Below are 21,097 nucleotides of genomic sequence, written 5' to 3'. Positions count from 1 at the left end.
GAGTTGATGGGTGCTGACGAGTTGATGGGTGCAGCACACCAACATGGCACAGGTATACATATGTAACAAACCTGCACATTATCCACATGTACCCTAGAACTTAAAGTATAATAAAAAAAAAAAAGAAAGACTGTTGAGGGTCATAGACTTCTACGGCAACGTATATTTATTATAATTCTTTGGGAAGTGATAAATCCTTTCTCTGTGAAAAAGACTCATCTCTTTTTCTATTATCTTTGAAAGTACTAGAACAATACATGGACACATGAGATTTGCCCAACAAATACCAATTGGTCATAACCTATGCACATTACATATGATGACTTTTTGCTATTTAAGGTAGTTAACGGCCTCTTTGGTGGAAAGTAGAGATGAGGGTAGGGGGCTGGACTATACCATAGCAAGATGTTAAAGGACAAATGCCACTTAGGGTATTTGTTAGAAGGTTGACTTCAGTGTAATGGAGGGCTGTTCATTTGAATCACAAAACCTATTAGAAAGCTGTTCTGTTCAGACCAGTTGATTTTTTCTGATTTCTGGTAATACAATGTGGAATTAGCAATAGAATTATATTCCCTTTAATTTGGAGGTGAAAAAAGGAGTGAAAACAAAATAAGACACACTTTGGTGGGGAGAAGAACCAGTGAATCCATGGAGGAATGTGGTCTGGAGGATCTGCTAGGGAAATGAACCCTCTAAAACAACAGTATCTTGACAGTCATTGAACCCAGGCTCACTTATTCATTCATTCAACAATTATTTATTGAGCCCATTCTATATCCAAGATGCTACACAACGGTGAACAAAACTGACACCATCTTGTTCTGAACCTCATGAAGATTACACTGAAGCAGGAAAAATAGGCTTTATAAAAATGAACACACTAATAAGTACATAATGAGTTGTGATAAGTGCTATGAAGGAAAACAATAGTGTCCTGTGCTATGAAAAAGAAGAAAGGCCTGCCTTAGGCTGGTGTCAAGGAAGATTTTCCTGAGGAACAGTCAAAAATCAGGAGTAGGAAAAAGCCAGGACAGGATGGATTGGGAGAGGCTGCAGGCAGAGGAGGGACTCAGGTGGAAAAGAGCTGTGTGAATGTGAGGAACAACAAGTTGGAGGTGTGGATCCTGGAGGCATGAGGAGGAAGGGGCCACAGGTACAAGGACCAATTTGTTCAATAGGAAAGAGTGAGAAATGAAGTGGGCCTTCAGTGGAGGTCCACAGCCTCTCTACCAGTCAACACACGCAGTCAGTCCTGGCAGCTCAGGCCAGAAAACATTGTCAGCCACGGCTCCCGTAACTGTGTCCAAAGGTATTTGAACCAGAGCCACTCCATCTTGAACAGGGACTGAGTAAAATAAGGCTGAAACCTACTGGGCTGCCTTCCCAGGTGGTTTGGCATTCTTAGTCACAGGATGAGATAGAAGTTGGCACAAGGTACAGGTCACGAAGACTGCTGATGAAATAGGGCTCAGTAAAGAGGCCAACCAAAACCCACCAAAATCTAGATAGTCATGAAAGTGACCTCTGGTCATCCTCATTACTCATTAAATGCTAATTTTAATGCAATAGCATGATAAAAGACACTCCCACCAGGGCCGTGACAGTTTACAAATGCCAAATGCCATGGCAACGTCAGAAAGTTACCCTATATGGTCTAAAAAGTGAAGAAACCCTCAGTTCTGGGAATTGACCACCCCTTTCCTGGAAAACTCATGAATAATCCACCACTTGTTTAGCATACAATCAAGAAATAACTACAAGTATAATCAGCTGAGCAGCCCACACAGCTGCTCTGCCAATAGAGTAGCCATTCTTTTCTGTTGTTGTTCTTGTTTTTTGTTTTTTGGGATTTTTTTTTGAGACAGAGTCTGGCTTTGTCACGCAGGCTGAAGTGCAATGGCGCAATCTCGGCTCACTGCAACCTCCGCCTCCCGGGTTCAAGCGATTCTCCTGCCTCAGCCTCCCGAGTAGCTGGGATTACAGGCGTACCTCACCACGCCTGGCTAACTTTTGGTATTTTTAGTAGAGAGGGCGTTTCAACATGTTGACCAGGCTGGTCTGAACTCCTGAGCTCATGTGATCTGCCTGCCTTTCCCTCCCAAAGTGTTGGGATTATGGGGGTGAGCCACCGTCCCCGGCCTGTTTCTTTACTTCCTTAATAAACTTGCTCTCACTTTAGGGACTCACCCCAGATTCTTTCTTGCGCGAAGTCCAAGAACCCTCGCTTGGCGTCTGGATCGGGACCCCTCTCTGGTAACAAGTAATGTCGGTATTAAAGGTACCCCCACATGTCAACGGCTTCCCTCCACAAGTCAGAGTTGGGGAGGGACAGGAGGCAGGAGGGAACCCACAAAGAGCAATGGAAAGAGAAGGCCTGGGAGCCAAGCAGGCCTGGGGTTGACTCCGGGCTCCCTTAGTGGCCTGCACGACTCAGATGACCCGTCTGTGAAGTGCAGGTCACAGTGGGCGCCCCACAGGGCTGCAGAAAGGAGTGCAAAGGTGATGCCCACGCCGGCCCAGGGCGGGGGCGCAATACACGGCTGTTGCTGCTGTGATTGCTGCAGGAAGGGAGTCATTTGGAAGGCACAAAGGAACTATAACCTACTTGGTGTCGGGACAAGCCTTAAGGACGGGGCGGGGATTCCAGCCAGAGCTAGGTTCCAGCCTGGGTTGCCACCAACAGCGAAAGTGACTGCCAGGTGGCAGTAGGGTGACTTCACCAGCTTAAGTGCTTAGCGGGCAGGCGAGGAGGCGGAGCAAAAGAAGAAAACACAAAGGACGGGGAGGAAGCCGGGGAGACAGGTGGGGTACTCGGGAGGCTGGAGCTGGCCGGCCGTGCAGTCGCGGAGGAGCGAGGCCTGCAGGGCTCGGCGGCAGCGAGGGACTCGGCCTCGGAGGCGACCCTGACCACACAGGTGAGCCCCCGCCCCGGGGGGTGTTAACGGCGGGAGGGAGTGGCCTTGGGGGAACGCAGCTCCGCAGGGCAGTCCTTTGAAGGCGGCGCGGCGCAACGTTGGCCGCCCCCCACTCCCCCTTTGCTCGGACCCTGGCGACCCCGGCGGGGGCTAGGGGCTGGAGAGCGTGGGGGTGGCGCTGGCTGCTTCTGGCCAGGGATGGCGGCGGTCTCCAGTAGGCTGACTCCCGGCTCCCCCGACTGGACCAGAAAGTGCGGTGTCGCCCGCCCGCCGTCCAGCCGGGCAGGCGCCCCACTCCACTAAGAAGCACCCCCGCCCCCCATGCTGCGGCGCTCTTTTCTCCGCACGTCCGCCGGTCAGCACCCACGAACCCACGAACTCACGGGTCCCTTCCCCACCACTGAAGAAACAGAGGGTCCCCGGACCACCCCGGCGTGGGGGGTCGGAGCTACACCTGCAAGGCAAGACCCTCAGAAGGCTTGCTTTTAGGTGTAGACTGAGGACTAAGTGGGTGCCAGGGGACCTGGCCACCGAAGCTGAGAGGTATCTTTGCCTCCCAATATAGGGCAGCGGCCTAATGGCTAAGCAAAGATAATCTAATTTGGCCTGGTCAGCAAAGACTTCCTGGGAATGCTCAGGAAATGGAAGGTGTGCAGGGCCACTCTGACAGCCGCCCCTTCGTGCGTTCAGACTCAGCCTGCTGGGTGCTGAGCGGGGGGCTTTATGGAGCATCCCTCATCCTCATCCTCATCTTCATTCCTGCAACGGCCCCTCACCATTGTTGGTCCATTATGCCCACTTAACAGTGGAGAAAGCTGAGGCACAGACGGATTAAGTCATTTGCACCAAAGCACAGGGATGGCAGGGGGAGAGAGTCGCGATTTGAACTCTGGTCTCTCTGACCCCAGTACTTTCCCATGCAGGGCACTGTGGTGCCCCTGTAATCACATTAGGCACCTGCGATGAAACTTGGTGTGAGCACGGGTCCCCTTGGCTCAAATGCCTGGAAGTTTAGTAACTGATGTAGGAAACAGAATTGTGTATAAGAGGTTCATTTTGCAGAAGAAAAGCAGAGGTAGTGGTGGAGTTCAGGGCTGCAGAATGCAGTGGCCACCGGGGGCAGGAGGAGGCTCAAAGTCCACCTGGATTATGTCCATAATTGCCAGATCCAGGGTCCACTTTTCTAAGCCATGTAATGATGTTGATGATTCACTGCCTCCTTCAGAAATTCCCTCCCCTCTATATCAGCTATTCCTTCTCAGTCATTTCCTTGGCCTGCTTTTTTTTTTTTTTTTTTAATATTTCTTTCTTCTCTTTTCAATATTCCCTTGGGCTCAATGTTCATATTCTCCAATACTGTTTTTAGACACACTTGTTCAAGTTCCCTGCTTTAACTTTCATCTCTATGATGGCAGCTCCCAACTTCATTTCTCAAGCCTACCCCTGTTCTGGAACTCCAGACCCAAATTGTCGTATATTAACAGTGGCTAATTCCACTGTTTTCCCCCACAGGCACCCAAATCCAACATTTCCAAACCCAAATTTAGCATCTCTATCAAAGACGCTAAATTCCCACCAAGGTCTTTGTTCAGGTTCCTGTAACTCCTTGCCTGCACTAGTGCACCACCTTCCAACCTCGTCCTCCTGCCCCAGAGTCCATCTACCCTCCACAGATCCTCCTGAAAGCTTAGGAGTCCTAGTTCCTTTTGTGACCTGACTAGATGGAATGAACCCTGCTTTTTTTTCTTCCCTAGCATCCTGTGCACACCTCGAGGGAACCCTTTTCATGTTGTGTAACTGTTGACTTGTCTATCTCCCCTTTTGGACTGTGAATTCCTTCAGTGGTGATCTTGTCTTATCCTTCTTCATATCCCCTGGCCTGGCACATAATCGACACTCAGTGCACAGTGTGGTATTTCACTCTATTCTAAATCTGATCTGTCCCCATTAGTGAGTGAATGTGTGTGTGCTGGTGGAAGAGGAGCACTAGAAACTGAGTTTGCAGATGGACTAATGACAAAAGGAAAAACGAGTTTTCCAGATAACTCCAGTGGATCCTCAGGATGCTTTTAAGCTTGATACAAACATTCAGTCATGGCATAGTGATTCTCTTCTAGGTTCCTTAGGCACTGGGTCAAGGAGTAAGCAGAGGATAAACAACTGGAAGGAGAGCAAATACAAAGTCATCATGGCTTCAGTGTCTACTCGTGGAAACCAAGATAAAGATACCCATTTGCCACCACCAAGCAAGCAGGTATACTTTTATCTTTATTGATCAATTCATTGATTGAGACACGATCTCACACTGTCACCTAGACTTGAGAGCAATCATGGCTCACTGCAGTCTCGAACTGCTGGATTAAATGATCCTCCTACTTGAGCTTCTCACTTAACTGGGATGAGTGGTACAGGCCCCCATGCCTGGCTAATTTTTTTTGTGGTTAGACATGAGGTCTCACTGTATTGCCCAGGCTGGTCTCAAATACCTGGCCTCAATTAATCCTCCATCTAGGCCTGCCAAAGTGCTGGGATTACAGGCGTGAGCCACCATGCCTGGTCAGGTATACTTTTAATTGCAGGACCTGCCATCTGAAAAAATATATATCATAGAGAATTTTTATTAAATTTCATCTTTAACCAGTCATCTTATTTTTTTCAGTCTGGCACTTTGTTGGATGGGCTCAGGGAAAACAGGATGGGGAAGGAAAGTGTGTTTTCAGCTGCTTTGAAAAGAAGCTGACATTTAAAATTTAAAATTTTATTTACAAAATCCTTTCTATACTCTTTCCTGTTTGGAATCCAGCCTTACTAACTCTTAGATGAACTGTCAGTAACTGAAGAGGTTTCTGAGAGCAGAGCAAAACTCTTAATAGACTCTAACAGAATTATATATGTTGCTTATTTATTTATATTTATTCATTCATTTATTTTTTAGAGATGGAGGCTCCATTATATTGCCCAGGCTGGTCTCAAACTCCTGAGCTCAAATAATCCTCCCACCTCAGCCTCCCAAAGTGCCGGGATTACAGGTGATATTTTGCTTATTTTTCACATTTTTATTACTGTGAGTAATCACGCTAATCCTATGCTGCTGACAGGTGTTCCTGTTCAGGGTGGCAGAGTCCTTAATTACTAATTAGCTAGCAGATTGAGAACCAAAGTGTTAACATGGAAATAATTTTTCAATTTGTTAGGAATGGATACTGTGTATTTCAGGAATACGTCAATGAAGAAAAGAGAAAGCATTTGATGGGTCAATGACATTCATGTTCAAGCTAAAAATAGTGTATGGAGGCAGTAATTTTCAAGGAGCAAAGTTTAGGCGAGGCAAACAGGAAAATGATAGAAAGTCACAAGGAGAATTATTTGGACACCTGAGTTGCCTCTGTGAAATGAGGAGTCATCAAACATTTATGGCTATACAGAAAATGATAACCAGAGCTCCTTTTGTTTTTGTTTTTGTTTTTGTTTTTGTTTTTGTCTTGAGATGGAGTCTCACTCTGTCATCCAGGCTGGAGTGCTGTGGCACAATCTTGGCTCACTGCAACCTCCACCTCCCGGGTTCAAGCGAATCTCCTATCTCAGCCTCCCGAGTAGCTGGGATTACAGGCACCTGTCACCATGCCCAGCTAATTGTTGTATTTTTAGTAGAGATGAAGTTTCACCATGTTGGCCAGGCTGGTCTTGAACTCCTGACCTCAAGTGACCTGGCCGCCTCAGCCTCCCAAAGCCTGGGATTACAGGTTGACTGCAGGACTGGAAGCAATTGTGATAGCCAGGGTGTGTGCATTTGTTTATTTAGGGGAGGCAGTCCTTATTTCTGCCCCAGGCACTGCCAAGAGCAAGAGCAAATATTCACCCTGGGCATCTGGAGGCATGCCTGTGCTGAGGAAGGAAGGTAGGTAGAGACTGAGAGCAACTCCTTCTCCTGCTGCTGTGACTCACCCTGTGACTTACAGCATCTTTGCACTGTGCCTTGGGGAATTGCAGGGAGAGAAGAGGGAGGTTGCCCACTTGGGCTGCTTGTAGAGCTCCACAGACACTGGTGCCAGAGGGTTTCTCCACCCCTTTCATTGACATCATGCATGTAAAGTGCTTGGCACAGGACCAGGCACATACAAAGTGCTCAAGAAATGGTGACCATCTTGTATATTGACATCTATTTCACAGAAAGAGTCTAAAAAGACAGTGGCAAGATCAGCACAATCAAAGTACGCTTCAAGAGTTAAGGAGCTGCACCTCAACCAGAAAAACACTAAAACCCTGGAGATGAATGGCAAATAACCCACATAAATAATTCACAAACAAGGAAACACAAGTGTGACTTCTATAGTAAGGAACAAGTTAAATTAAAAAAAAAAAAAATTAATGGGGCTAGGCATGGTGACTCATACCTATAACCCCAGCACTTTGGGAAGCCAAAGCGGGACAATCACAATCACTTGAGGCCAGGAGTTCAAGACCAGCCTGAGAAACATAGTGAGAACCCCTAACCTATTTAAAAAACGTTTTTTTTAATTAGCCAGGCATGATGGTGTGCACCCATAGTCCCAGCTACTCAGGAGGCTGAAGTGGGAGGTTAACTTGAGCCCAGGAGTTCGAGGCTGCAGTGAGCTATGATGGCACCACTATACTCCAGTCTGGGTGACAGAGCAAGACCCTGTCTCTAAAAAAAATAAAAATAAAAATAAAATGGTCAAAACGGCAAATGTTACAATATGTTATAACATATATAAATGTTATATATGTATGTATTTTTCCACAAAAAAAATTAATGAGCCAATATATAAGAAAAGATTACAACCCAGGCAATTACAGGAATTGCCTGACAACCAGAGGAGAAGGGCAGTGTAGCTGAAAAATATGTAGAGATAGTCAAACACATTCATTATCAAAGAAGTACAAACAAGATAATAAATATTACTTTATACCTATCAGCTTAGAAAACTGGATAATTCCAAGTGTTAGAAAATTCTTTCTTTAACTTGCTTGGAATCTTCTTTACCCATACCTAGCTCTTACACAGGCTACGTAGCCATAAGGGAATGTTCAGGCCCTACAGGTAGGAGTGGAGACTGCAGTCATTGAAGAGAGTGGTCAGCAAGACTCTGTCACAGTGAGAATATGCACACCCTGAGCTTTACTTCTAGATTCATGTCTGAAAAATGTTCTCTCATGGGTCCATAGAGGAGCATGAGGTGGTGGGAACTTGGAGGCATTGTGCACAGTTATGTAGCAGTTAGAAGCAGCAGACTAGATGAATACAGCAACATGGGTGGACCTTAAAAGCAAAGAGCTGAGTTGAGAATGTTTTAAGAATAAAATATATAAAACAGTGCTATTTACATTAAAAAGATATATTCACCCAAAATAATGAACATTTTGCAAGAATGGATAGAAATAAAACATTAAACACTCAGAATGGTTGTGATGGGCAGAGGGGAAGGTGTGGAGAATGTGGACAAGAGCGAGTGATTAAAGCTATGTACCTACAAAGCGAAAGGAATGGTAAAAGATGGGAGTTGGTCTAGATGATAGCATATGAACTTGATTGAAAAAACACTGCAAGTCTGGGCGCAGTGGCTTAGGCTTGTAATCCTAACACTTTGGGAGGCTGATGAGGGCAGATTGCTTGAGCTCAGGAGTTCGAGACCAGCCTGGGCAACATGGCAAAACCCCATTGTCGCTATAGTCCTAGCTACTAGGGGAACTGAGACAAGAGGATTGCTTGAACCTGGGAGGTAGAGTCTGCAGTGAGCCAAGATCACACCCTTGCACTCCAGCCCAGGTGACAAATGAGACCCTGTCCAAAAAACAAACAAAAAAACCACTGCAGAACCTACTATGTACCCACAGCAATTAAAATATTTTAAAAATTTTTAATAAATAAATTCCAAAAAATACTACAGAACTAATAAAAATAGTTATGTCAATCATGTCAATAGTTGCACCATAAATTATGTGCACACCATTTATAAATGTGTAAAAAAAAAGCCTCCAGACTGAAAGTAAACTATGTCAAATAATAAAAAGCAGTCCACAGTTTAAAAATGCATACAGAAGTTCGTGTACATAGGTTCTCTGAGTGTGATGCTCGATGTCTAAATACTGTGTGCTATAGGGAAAATCTCTTTCCTCACCCAGGAGACAATGTTCAGCTGGGTGTTAAGACCAGTCAGGTGGCGAGAGTGAACAGCATTCTAGGTACAGTAAACCACATAGAGGCATGGAGGTAGGGAAGGAAATGTGGCCTCAGCAGGGATTCAACCTGACCACAAATTTGCTGCCTGCGCCAGTGAATCACTCCCACTCTCCAACTAGAATTCTTCTGCTGTCTAAGTCCATCAGTGTTCCCAGTGAGAAAGCACTCTTGGAAATTTATCATTGCTTTGGGCTGCCTCCGGTACAGAACACACATTGTGTTACAAGTGAAGAGACCTCCCTGTTCACTTCTGGAGAAAACAAATGGGTGATTTTCGGATGATCTCAGTTAGCTCACCATATAACTTTCCTTACAGAGCCTGTTGTTTTGTCCAAAATCAAAACTGCACATCCACAGAGCAGAGATCTCAAAGATTATGCGAGAATGTCAGGAAGAAAGTTTCTGGAAGAGAGGTAATTGTACTTAACATTGTATTTGCAGCAGTAAACTGCCTAAATATTCATATTAGAATTGTGGTAATGACTCACGTTTGAGCAGAGACTTTGCATAAATATCTGATGAACTCTGATATTCAGGGATGTTTAGAGTTTAAATCCAAGTTCAGACCTTTTTTAAGGCAGAGATAATATCTGATTAAGGAGCACTTTACCTCACTTAGCAAAAAATGATGCACACGTAATTCTTCCCTTTACCAAGAATATGTGACCAAGAATGTGTACCAAGACAATTATTTAGATTTTGTTGATTCCCAAAGAGTAGACCTTCCTACATTCTGCTGGACTCTAAGTTTCACAGGGTTCAGAAATAATGTCAAGTTCATCTGGACCTTCATTCTATAGCCTAGCACAGTGCCCTGTTCATAGAAATACCTAATCGATATTTCTCAAATGAATGAAAAATGGCCACGTTCCATTAATACTTCTCTTACACTGTCTCTGAAATAACATTTTCAGCTGAGTCACTTCCTCTTTCTGAGCCTGCCTCACATAAGACAATCAGGCTGTGCATTAAGGTCTCTTCCAATTAAAAAAATGTGTAATTCAGTATTTGAAAATGGCATAGTAGAACCTGTAGATACAGTCTTGATATTTTGCAACATTGCTGATGTGTGGATAATGTATACTTTGAAATACTCATTTTGATTTCTTAAGTCATTCAAATTTAGTATCACCTGTTTGGGAAATAACACTAGAAGCTGATATTCATTATACATTATAGGATTACTGACTGTGCTTCTAGAAATTCATGTGTTTTCTTACAACCTATGAGTTGTCAGAAAATTTAATTGGGCCCTAGTAGACTAACACTTCAGTATGACCCATTTGCCCACTATAGGGTAGCTATGAGTGGAAAAATTGGTTGCTATTTGATCTGTCTTGGTTGAACTAGAAAGAGCTACATGTTTATCACTACTCTCTGCTTTTGAGAGAAGTTATTTGACACATATTGATGGACAGAACTAGAAACTGCCTTTCCCAGACTAAATTTTCTGTTTTAAAATTATAGCTAAACATTACACATGTTTAACATGAACATAGTCATCTTGTGATCTTTAATTTGGGTCTTCAGGCAAATACAAATTGTAAGACAAAATGTCATGAAAAAGAAAAAGAAAGACAAGGAACTGTCCTAGACTAAATCAAATAGGAGAATATGTGTAATGTATGATCCCTGAATTTCTGAGTTGGAAAAAGCCCACAGCTATTGGGCCAGTTGGAGAGATTTGAATAACGATTGTGTATAAGTTAATATAATTTTTCTTGAGTACGAGTGTTCAAGAAGTATAAATGTTTTGACCATGCTAATGGTGGTGTAATTACGTAGGGAAACATTCTAGTTTTTAGAAGACACCTGCTGAAGTATTTAGTGACAGAGTCATAATGTTTGCAAATCTCAAATGGCTCAGACAAAAAAGGAAAAATTAGATAAAGCAAACTTGGCAAAATGTTCACAATTAATGAATCTAGATGAAAGGTATGTAGGAGTTTATTATATTGCTTTTTAACATTTGTGTAGGATTGAAAATTTCAAAATACACACATAGCTAAAGGCAACTCCCAAATTCAACAGGTAAATGTACATATACCCTAAGATGCCTTTATTATATGTAGTGCTTAGAATCTTGTGCATGATGGCATTCAGTACAAGTGGATGTTAGACATGAAGTAGAATAGGGTTCAAATTAATGCTGTGCCTCAGGGTAAGTGACTGGAGAAGATTCCAAGAAAATTCTCCATACTGCACTTAATAAATATTTGTTGAATAAGTAAAATAACAAATGAACAAAAATTCACTGCCAAAGAAGGTAAGAGAAAAAACTCAGAATAATTCTCCCTAACTTCTCAGTGAGGTGCCAATTTTTGAAATACCAATATTGAAGGACATTTTTGCTTTACAGCTCTGCCTTTTTCTCTTGTAAGCATGCTTGTCACCCAGGGACTAGTCTACCAAGGTAAGATTCTATATTTGTTAAATAATCTAGTTTCAGAGCGTCCAGTTTTCTGTGACCCTCCTGGAAGCTTTTTGGCTCTTGACATTTATTTTTTGGTGAAGGATGTTTTTCCACAGACTTCTGTCTGTTTTCAGCCTAAGTCCCTATCTCCCCAGAAAGCATCCTAATCCCCAGAATTAGTGAATATATTCGGTTACATGGCAAAAGGAAATTAAAGTTGCAGATGGAATTAAGGTTGTTAATCACCTGACTTTAAAATAGGGAGAGTATCCTGGGTGATCCAAGTGGGCCCAGTGCAATTGAAAGGATCCTTAAAAGTGAAAGGCAGGATCTGAAGGTAGAATCAGAGAGGTGGCAATGTGAGGCCTCAGCTCAACATTGTTGGCCTTGAAGATGGAGGAAGGGACCATTAGTGGAGGAATGTGGGCAGCCTCAAGAAGATAGAAAGGTAAGAAACCCTCGAGCCTTCAGATAGGAATGCAGCCCATTTAAGGAACACAGTTAAAACCTTGGTTTTCATCCAGCGAGACCCATTTTGACCTCAAGAACTGTAAGATAATAAATTTGCTTCATTTACAGGAACAACAGAGAAGCAATCCTGTGCCTTTCTCTGTGCCGGAGTCCAGTGTCTCCCAGGGCCTCTGTATATGGTTAGACAGACGGTTCCCTGCACAAATAAGGATGTTCCAGGGAGAAGGTGGGGGAAACTGAAATCCACCCTAAGCTGTGTCCACCATGCCATTTCTTTTGGCAAGAGGCTGCATCTGCCTGAGGAGGGCACCCTGTCTCCTCCATACAAGAGACTGTAAGGGCCAGCAGCTGCCTTGCATCTCCCCACATAACCTCTCCCTGCCTCTTAACATTTTCCTGTTTTCCTCTCTGTTCTTCCTTCTTCATCTCCTCCCTGTCTCCACCTGATCAGAGAACCCAGAGACATTCCTTAGTCCACAGGTGGCAAGAAGGCACCTTATCCTGTTTAAGCCTATTTTATCAAACACTGTTGATTAACAGGATTTTGCTTTATTTTTATTATTTTTTTTTAATGAGGCAAGGTCTTGCTATGTTGCCCAGGCTGTCCTCAAACTATTGGGCTCAAGCAATCCTCCCCTCTAGACCTCCTGAGTACCTGGGATTATAGGCACGTGCCACCATGCCTGGCTTCTGATTATCAGGATTTTATGGGGGTCTTGGGGTTTTGTTTTGTTGGTTTTTTGTTTATTTGTTTGTTTTTGAGACAGGGTCTCGCCTTCATCCACTGCAGTGATATAATAATGGCTCCCTGCAGTCTCAACTTCCTGGGCTCAAGTGACGTTCCCATCTCAGCTTCCCAAGTAGCTGGGTCTATAGACACATGCCACCACACCCAGCTAATTTTTTTTTTTTTTTAATTTTTGCAGAGACAGTGTCTCACTATATTGCCCAGGCTGGTCTCAAACTCCTGAGCTCAAGTGATCCTCCCACCTCAGCCTCCCAAAGTGCTGGGATTACAGGCGTGAGCCATCACACCCAGGCTTGATTACCAGGATCTTAAACGGAACGTTTGTACCAGTAAATATGAGGGAAGAAGTCCTAGTTCTTTTCTGAGTCTCAAAAACCACATGTCACATATCTAGGAGAATCCCACTTTGACCAATATCATTCTTGTCCATAAAGGTCATGTATTAAATATGATTGTATTTTTACAATTTGAAGATAGCATTTTTCAGATCATTTTTGACACAGATAAAAATATTGTGGCTGGGACATCTATGGGGATTATGGGTTTTTTGTTTGTCTGTTGGTTTTTGAGACGGAGTCTCACTCTGTCACTCAGGCTGGAGTGCAGTGGCGTGATCTGGGCTCACTACAACCTCCACCTGCTGGGTTCAAGCAATTCTCCTGCCTCAGCCTCCATAGTAGCTGGGATTGCAGGCCTGTGCTACCACATCCTGCTGATTTTTGTATTTTTAGTAGAGACAGGGTTTCACCATGTTGGGCAGGATGGTCTCAAACTCCTGACCTCAAGTGATCTGCCCACCTCAGCCTCCCAAAGTGCTGAGATTGCAGGCAAGAGCCACCACACCCGGCCCAGATTATGTTTTATAAGTATTAAACTACTCCAAATCTACTGCTTGTGGTGTGAATGTCCCCTTCAAAATTCAGGGTGAAATTTATCCGCCATTGTAACAGTATCAAGAGGTACAGCCTTTAAGAGGTTATGAGGGCTCCACCCTCATGAATGGATTAATACCATTCTCATGGGAGTGAGTTCCTGATAAAAAGGATGTGTTCAGCCTCTCCTCTTGCTCTCTGTTTCCTACACTTCCTTGCCATGGATAACCCTCATAAATGCCAGCTCTATGCTCTTGGATTTCTCAGCCTCCAGAAGTGTGAGCCAAGTGAACTTCTGTTCTTTATAAATTATCCAGCCTGTGGTATTCTGTTACAGGAGCAGAAAACAGACCAAGACATCTACCATTTTTTGCGTCTATGCTAACATATTTTTTCGGAGTTTAATATCAGTTTTCTATAACATCTCTAACAAATTACCACAAACAGAGTGACTTAAAACAACACAAATGTATTATCTTACAGTTCTTGGAAATCAAAATTCTGAAATGGGTCTCACTGGGCTAAAATCAAGGCATCACCGCAGCTGTGTTCCTTCTGGAGGCTCATGGGCTTCCTTTTCCTTTCCAGCTTCTAGAACCACGCATATTTCTTAACCGGTGGCCCCTTCCTATGACCGTAAAGTCAGCAACATTGAGCCAAGTTCTTCTCTTGCTGCCATCTCTCTGTCCTGTCACGTTTCCTCTTCCACACTGAAGGATCACATTGGGCCCACCTTGATCATCTCTCTCCTTTAAAGTCATCTGATTAGCAACATCAGTTCCATTTTCTACCTTAATCCCCCTTTTGGGACCTAATACATTCACCTTTTCCAGGAATTCAGATGTGGGTATCTCTAAAAGGCCATTATTCTAACTACCATGAGTTGTACTGTTTGCATTGTAAAATAATGATATACACTGTGAATCTCCAAATGGAAACTCTCTATGTTGAGTTACTTAAAAAGAAAAGAGGGTGCACATGTACCCTAACTTAAAGTATAATTTTAAAAAAAAAGAGGATGATGACTAATCTCTTTGAACACTGTTGTCAGCCCTACCTTTGCTTGATGTCTTTGAATCAGTCTTGAATTGTCTGTTTCATATTATTTTTCTACACATTACAGCTAATATTTATAATTTGCCTAAAATGACTATCTGGCAGTTAAATTCAACTGAGAGTTGAATCATAACTCCTTTAAGATCCTTTTTTTTTTTCGTTTTTCCTTTTTTTTTTTGAGATGGAGTCTCGCTCTGTCACCCAGGCTGGAGTGCATTGGTGCCATCTCAGCTCACTGCAACCTCTGCCTCCTGGGTTCAAGTGATTCTCCTGCCTCGGCCTCCCAAGTAGCTGGGATTACAGGCACCCACCATCATGGCTGGCTAATTTTTGTATTTTTTTAGTGGAGACGGGGTTTCACCATGTTGGCCAGGCTGGTTTCGAACTCCTGACCTCAAGTGATCTGCCCGCCGCAGCCTCCAAAGTGCTGGATTACAGGTGTGAGTGACTGTGCCCGGCCAAGATCATCTTTCTAAAGTCAGAATATGTATACATTTAAGAAATTATATGTCTTAAATTTTGGAGGCTTCTTTATACTTTAAGAATAACTTATAATTTAAGTTATAAAATGAAATAATAATGTATTTCTGTATTACTCCTTAGGTTATTTGGCAGCTAATCCTAGATTTGGATCATTGCCCAAAGTTGCACGTAAGTCACAGAAATAAAAAAGCAAGCCAAGTGTGGTGGCTCACGTCTGTAATCCCAGGAATTTGGGAGGCTGAGGCGGGTGGATTGCTTGAGTCCAGGAGTTCCAGACCAGCCTGGGCAATATGGTGAAACCTTGTATCTATTTTAAAAAATAATAATAAATAAAATTTTGAAAAAAAAAAAAAAAAAGACATCACTAGCAACTGGAGATATGAATGTCCAGCTTAACTAAACTACCTATATTGACTTTTAAAAAAATCAACCTCTATTTTCTGCTAGTCTGCATTTCTTAGTTCACTCAACATTTTCTGATATACAGCTTAGCAGTAGGGACTTCTTCTTAGACCATCCTTAAAGCATGGACTAAGAAGGACTGGAAGGATATATAATGAGATTATCAGTAGCAGAGCCTCTGAATGATAGATCCTTTATGGATTTTTATTTTCCTCTTTTGCCCTGGCTAGTCTTTTCAAAATGTTTTCTACAATGGATATAAAAAATCAGTAATTTTTAAGAATCAGGGGATTTCTAATAATAGAATAACCACAAACTTGGGGTTTCATCTTCCTTCACCTAGTATCAACAGATGTTTTATGTACAAAAAGGACACATTTTAGTTGATAGTCTGAAACCGCATTCATTCCTAGCAGGAGGAACAGATTTGAGATCTCTTCCATAGGAGGGTCCCTCTCCCTCGTAGGCAAGAGAGACTGAAACTCTCCACTACTCCAAGGCCATAAGGAAGATTAGGGGCATTTCTACCCAGTGATTTGGAAGCTGCCTATAGCCACAACCCAGCCACCTTCCCCTGCCCCAGTGGCCTCAACCATTTGCTTGACAGGTGGGCCCTCTCTGGCCATCTGTCTCCAGGACAGCACTGTGGCTTGCTCTGTCCTGCCCCTTCCACCACCAGTTCAAAGTTGAGATGGGGAAGTCTCCAGTTCCCAATCCTGTTCTTTTCTAATAGAGACTTCCTTCTCAAAGTCTTCATTCATTGATTTAGCATGGTCCTTTTAATTTTAAAATTACCAGCGTTAATTTTTAAAGCTCTGGAAGATAACTAATGGAGAAGATTCTCAACCTTTAAATGACCTCTCCCAACCTGCTTTTACAGTTGCTGGTCTCTTGGGATTTGGCCTTGGAAAGGTATCATACATAGGAGTATGACAGAGTAAATTCTATTTTTTTGAAGATCAGCTTCGTGGGGCTGGTTTTGGTCCACAGCATAACAGGTTTGTAATCTGTTTGGTTGAGGGATTGTAATGTAATTATAAGAAATTAAATGAAAGATTATTCATTATTTATTATATTAAACACACTTTTTAAAATTCACATGTTAAAAAAGTTTTAATCCTCAAGTTTAGCATTGACTTTGTTACTACACTTACCAATTTCATTTGTTTGATAAATATTTAATGGGAACCTACTGTGTTCAAACATTGTGCAAGTTTCTAAAGAATTCCTCAATGAGCAGTTATGGCTTCCACCATCCCAGAGTTACACAAAACTTTAACAGGTTTCCTTACTGCAGGGCTTCTCAGAGCTTTTTCTATGTTAATACTGTATATATGATGATTCTCTATAGGGGAAATAGGCAATATGACTTTGGAGTTAATGGCATCACCTCTGCTGTTATAGTACTTGGGTTGAAAACCAGTTCTACCGCTTAACTAAGTTGTGTGACCCTGCAAGTTTCTTAAGCTCTCTGATCTTCAATTTCCTTATCTGTATAAAATAGTGATCAGGATAGTTTTTATGAGATGTAAAGAATAGAAATGATTATTCGTGACACTCAGTAAGTGCTCAGTAAACATTAGCTATTTTTACTATAGTAGTTACCAGATTAGTGTTGGGAACACATTTCTCTAAAGACCCCTCACTGGTCACAGTGATTTCTATCTGAGAAGCAGCACAATATGATGAAAACAAACTGGACTAGAAGTCAAAACACTCAAGTTCTTTTTCTAACTATGTGACTTTGGAAAGCCATGTTCCCTAGTCCTGTAGTAATAGATGGGCCCTTCAATACTGTCTCTTTCTGATGAGCTGCATGAGACCCAAAGAGCTGTAGAGACCTTCTGAAGGTGACATCATTAGCAGTGGGTGGAAAAGGGTCTTTCACCTCAGATCATCTGTTTTCCAAACCCTTACTCTTCCCATTGCAGAAGCAAGGCCACCAGAGAATCATTAATTCCATTTTTACAGACAACACCAACTTCGGTCCATCCTTGCTAAGTTGTGTTTTAGAGTCAGCTTGCTGAGGAGGAATTGACCACATGATTCTGGTCTGTGTAGGAAAAGAAAGAAAAAGTATCACAAGTAAAGGAGAGAATGTTGTTGACTGCTTCCTCTTCCTCTTCAATTTCAGGAGTGTCTTTTGCAATTAACCAACTTTGGATTTCAGAATAATTATGAACACAAGACTGAAATCTACATTTTTCAGACAATGTCCATTGTGAAAGGAGGTGACTGAAGTAACTAGTTTCCAGGGCTCCTTTAAGCTCTGCGTTCTGTGGTTTCATTTTGCCTTCCCACTGCCAGCCACAAAAGCCCCACTCTGGGCTTGCATTCATAGCTGATAACCAATTGCTATGCCCTATGTGAAGGGCCATTACCAGCAAATCTGAGAGGCAATAATTCACAAAGCTATTTGATTTCTTAATTAAGGGAAAGTAGAGTGGGGCACTTAACTAAGTTGAGGTGGAGGGGAGGGTTAAGGAATAGGCATTAAGGACTTCTTGGAGTAGGTGATGATGCTTGACTTGAATCTTAATAGATTCAAGTAGTAGTAGCTACAGCAGAAGCTATGACAAGAGGAGATATAGCAGGAGCTATGGCTATAGTAGGAGCTATAGCAGGAGCTATGGCTATAGTAGGAGCTATAGCAGGGTTGAAGAAGGGGATTCCAGGCCAGGAATAGTATGTAGAGAAGAGAAATTTTCATTTTTAAAGGGAACCATAAATACATCCTACGGCTGGAGCATAAAGAGCTATTGGGAAAGGCAGAGAACAAGCTGGAAGTCCAGGCAGGTAGAAGTCAGCTCCTGAAGGAATTTATGCCATGCTAAGGATTTTCACTTCATTCTCAAAGCAATGGGGGGAAATAAGTGAGAGAAAGGGGTTCCTCATCCATCTCTTCAGGGTTTTACAGTAGCAGTTTCCGGCCTTGCTACCTTCGAAGTAATCCTTCCCACCCAGGCCAGATTGAATGAGTTTTCTATCATTCAAAACACATCCTATCACTGTCCTGCATAAAGTTATCCTGTTGCCAACTCCTCATAGTAGTAAATGTTTGTTGAATTTGTAAGATTATAAAACTTTAATGCAAGAAGGGACTCGACATCTATTCCATATTCAAATGTGAATATTATTCTAGAATGAAGCTGTGCATTTTCCTTGGTATCCTAAGGAAACTGGGACAAGTTCGGCAAACTATAAACCAGAAATTCTGGAAGTATCATTTTTTTAATTTAAAAAATTATGTGTATATATATATATGTGCACATGTGTGTCCAAACCTAACTCCATAGGCATATAGTTTAATCCTGGATCAATGCACTGTGTGTTTATAATTTTTATGCTATTGTTAGAAATTACTTGAATTCAAAAAGAATCAAGATGTTCAAACCCTGCCTGACCCTGACCACAAATACAACCATGTGTTTCAACATAAAGCTCATTATTGGCTTTTTGAGGGGTGAAATATTGGGGGCCATAAACCAAGCAACAACTCCTATTATTTCTGAAAAAAACAAGGCTAGTGAACTTTAGCATAGACTATATATCTAATATTGTTTTAAAGGCAGGTGCAGTGGTTCATGCCTGTAGTCTCAGCTACTCAAGAGGGGTGGGTGAGAGGATCCCTTGAGCCCTCGAGACCAACCTGGGCAACATAGATAGACTATTCCCCCATCTCTATTTTAAAAATTATGTTAAAATAATAAGAATAATAATATTATGTAAAGACTAGAGCTTCCAGTGTCAAAGTACAAACCACTGTCTATTTTTGCTTCTCTTCTAGGCACTGCCTGCTTACCTGTGAGGAATGCAAAATAAAGCATGGATTAAGTGAGAAGGGAGACTCTCAGCCTTCAGCTTCCTAAACTCTGTGTCTGTGACTTTCGAAGTTTTTTAAACCTCTGAATTTGTAAACATTTAAAATTTCAAGTGTACTTTAAAATAAAATACTTCTAATGGAACAAAAATATCGTGTCTGTCACTCACTGAAATGTATTACATGGAAGGCTCTGAAGTGAACTAAACATTACATGTTTTTCTACTCTTTAAGAACATGTTGGGGCATGGCGCAGTGGCTCATGCCTGTAATGGGAGGCCGAGGCAGACAGATCATTTGAGGTCAGGAGTTCATGACCAGCTTGGCCAACATGGTGAAACCCTGTCTCTGCTAAAAATATAAAAATTAGCCAGGCGTGGTGGCACATGCCTGTAATCCCAGCTACTGAGAGGGAGGCTGAGGCAGGAGAATCACTTGAACCTGGGAGGTAGAAGTTGCAGTAAGCAGAGATTGTGCCACTGCACACCAGCCTGGGTGGCAGAGCTAGACTCCATCTCATACACACGCACACACGCACACACGCAAAACATGTTAGAAATCCTCACACATACAAATGACATTGCCCCCCCACCAACTTGCTTACAACTAAATAAGATAATTAAGTCTTCTCAGATTAGCCTCTATCCTTTCTTTTACTCTGCTTTTTTTTCCAGTGTTTTAAGTTCTCTGATAGAGAACTGGAATTAATGTTGAAGAAGTTAGGAAGTCATGACCCCAAGAAAATTAATGTGTATGGAGATAGAAACAGGTCAAGACAGTCTTACAGCTATGAGGAGTGCTTCCTAAAATGTAGAGGCAACATTTTTAACTTAGTGAAAAGTGTTTCATTGGAAAGTGTCATAATATGAATCAACTATCCTGCTCCTGGTGACCTTATGGTTCAACAGTATGGTTCAGCAGTGGAGTTTGGAAGTGACTGTTATCTTTTTTTTTGAGACAGGGTCTTGCTCTGTCACCCAGACTGGAGTGCAGTGGCATGATCACAGCTCACTACAGCCTCGACCTCCCAGGTTCAAGCCACCCTCCCACCTCAGCCTCCCAAGTAGCTAGGACTACAGGTGTGTGCCACCATGCCCTCTATTTTTGTAGTTTTGTAGAAATGGGGTTTTGCCATGTTTCCCAGACTGGTATTGAACTCCTGAGCTCAAGCAACCCACCTACCTCTGCCTCCCAAAGTGCTGGAATTACAGGTGTGAACCACCATGCCTGGCCTCATTGTCTTTAGGTTATCTGCTTAGCTAATGGGCACATGCTCGTGGGCAGCCGTCAAGAATGGGGTTCTTTAATATACTACTAGTTGCCTGAAACAAAAAACACAGCTTCCCAAACTGTTTCTCATTTCGCCCAAGGAACAGCTTATTTATGGGAGGAATCACTGGAATAATTAATACATGGAATGATAAATTTAGAATTCTAGGGAGTTCAGAGGTAACCAATGCAACTCCAGGAGTTGGACTCCTATTCTCCTGTCAGATTTGTTGCATGAAAACAACAACAACAAAATCCGGCAGGGTGTGGTGGCTCACACCTGTAATCCTAACACTTTGGGAGGCAAGGCAGGCAGATCACCAGAGGAGTCTGAGACCAGCCTGGCCAACATAGTAAAACACTGTCTCTACTAAAAATACAAAAAATCAGTCGGGCGTGGTGGTGCATGCCTGTAATCCCAGCTACTGGGGAGGCTGAGGCAC

General features: G+C 42.6%; 1 protein-coding gene across 3 annotated transcripts; it reads left to right on the top strand.

Moving 5' to 3' along the window:
- Positions 1-2,631: 2,631 nt before the first annotated feature.
- OCIAD2 (OCIA domain containing 2) lies at positions 2,632-19,536 on the top strand. Of its 3 annotated transcripts, none has more exons than XR_001005131.1 (6): positions 2,632-2,918; positions 5,045-5,172; positions 11,480-11,533; positions 15,284-15,331; positions 16,446-16,563; positions 19,353-19,536. XR_001005131.1 is itself a non-coding variant. In XM_011972038.1 (6 exons), exons 2-6 carry the CDS (start codon positions 5,107-5,109, stop codon positions 19,385-19,387), a joined length of 300 nt encoding a protein of 99 aa, XP_011827428.1. In that variant the 5' UTR covers positions 2,745-2,918; positions 5,022-5,106; the 3' UTR covers positions 19,388-19,530. The 3 variants fall into 3 exon arrangements, 2 of the variants coding, with proteins under 2 accessions (XP_011827428.1, XP_011827427.1); XM_011972038.1 differs by lacking the exon at positions 16,446-16,563 and adding an exon at positions 9,437-9,533 and having other exon boundaries at positions 2,745-2,918; positions 5,022-5,172; positions 19,353-19,530; XM_011972037.1 differs by lacking the exon at positions 16,446-16,563 and adding an exon at positions 9,437-9,533 and having other exon boundaries at positions 2,751-2,918.
- Positions 19,537-21,097: the final 1,561 nt, after the last annotated feature.

This window comes from Mandrillus leucophaeus, unplaced genomic scaffold, assembly GCF_000951045.1.
Source record: "Mandrillus leucophaeus isolate KB7577 unplaced genomic scaffold, Mleu.le_1.0 Scaffold1262, whole genome shotgun sequence".
In the NCBI taxonomy this organism is placed as follows: Eukaryota; Metazoa; Chordata; class Mammalia; order Primates; family Cercopithecidae; genus Mandrillus; species Mandrillus leucophaeus.
Note: the sequence above shows the minus strand (reverse complement) of the source record. Positions and strands in the feature narration are given on the sequence as shown.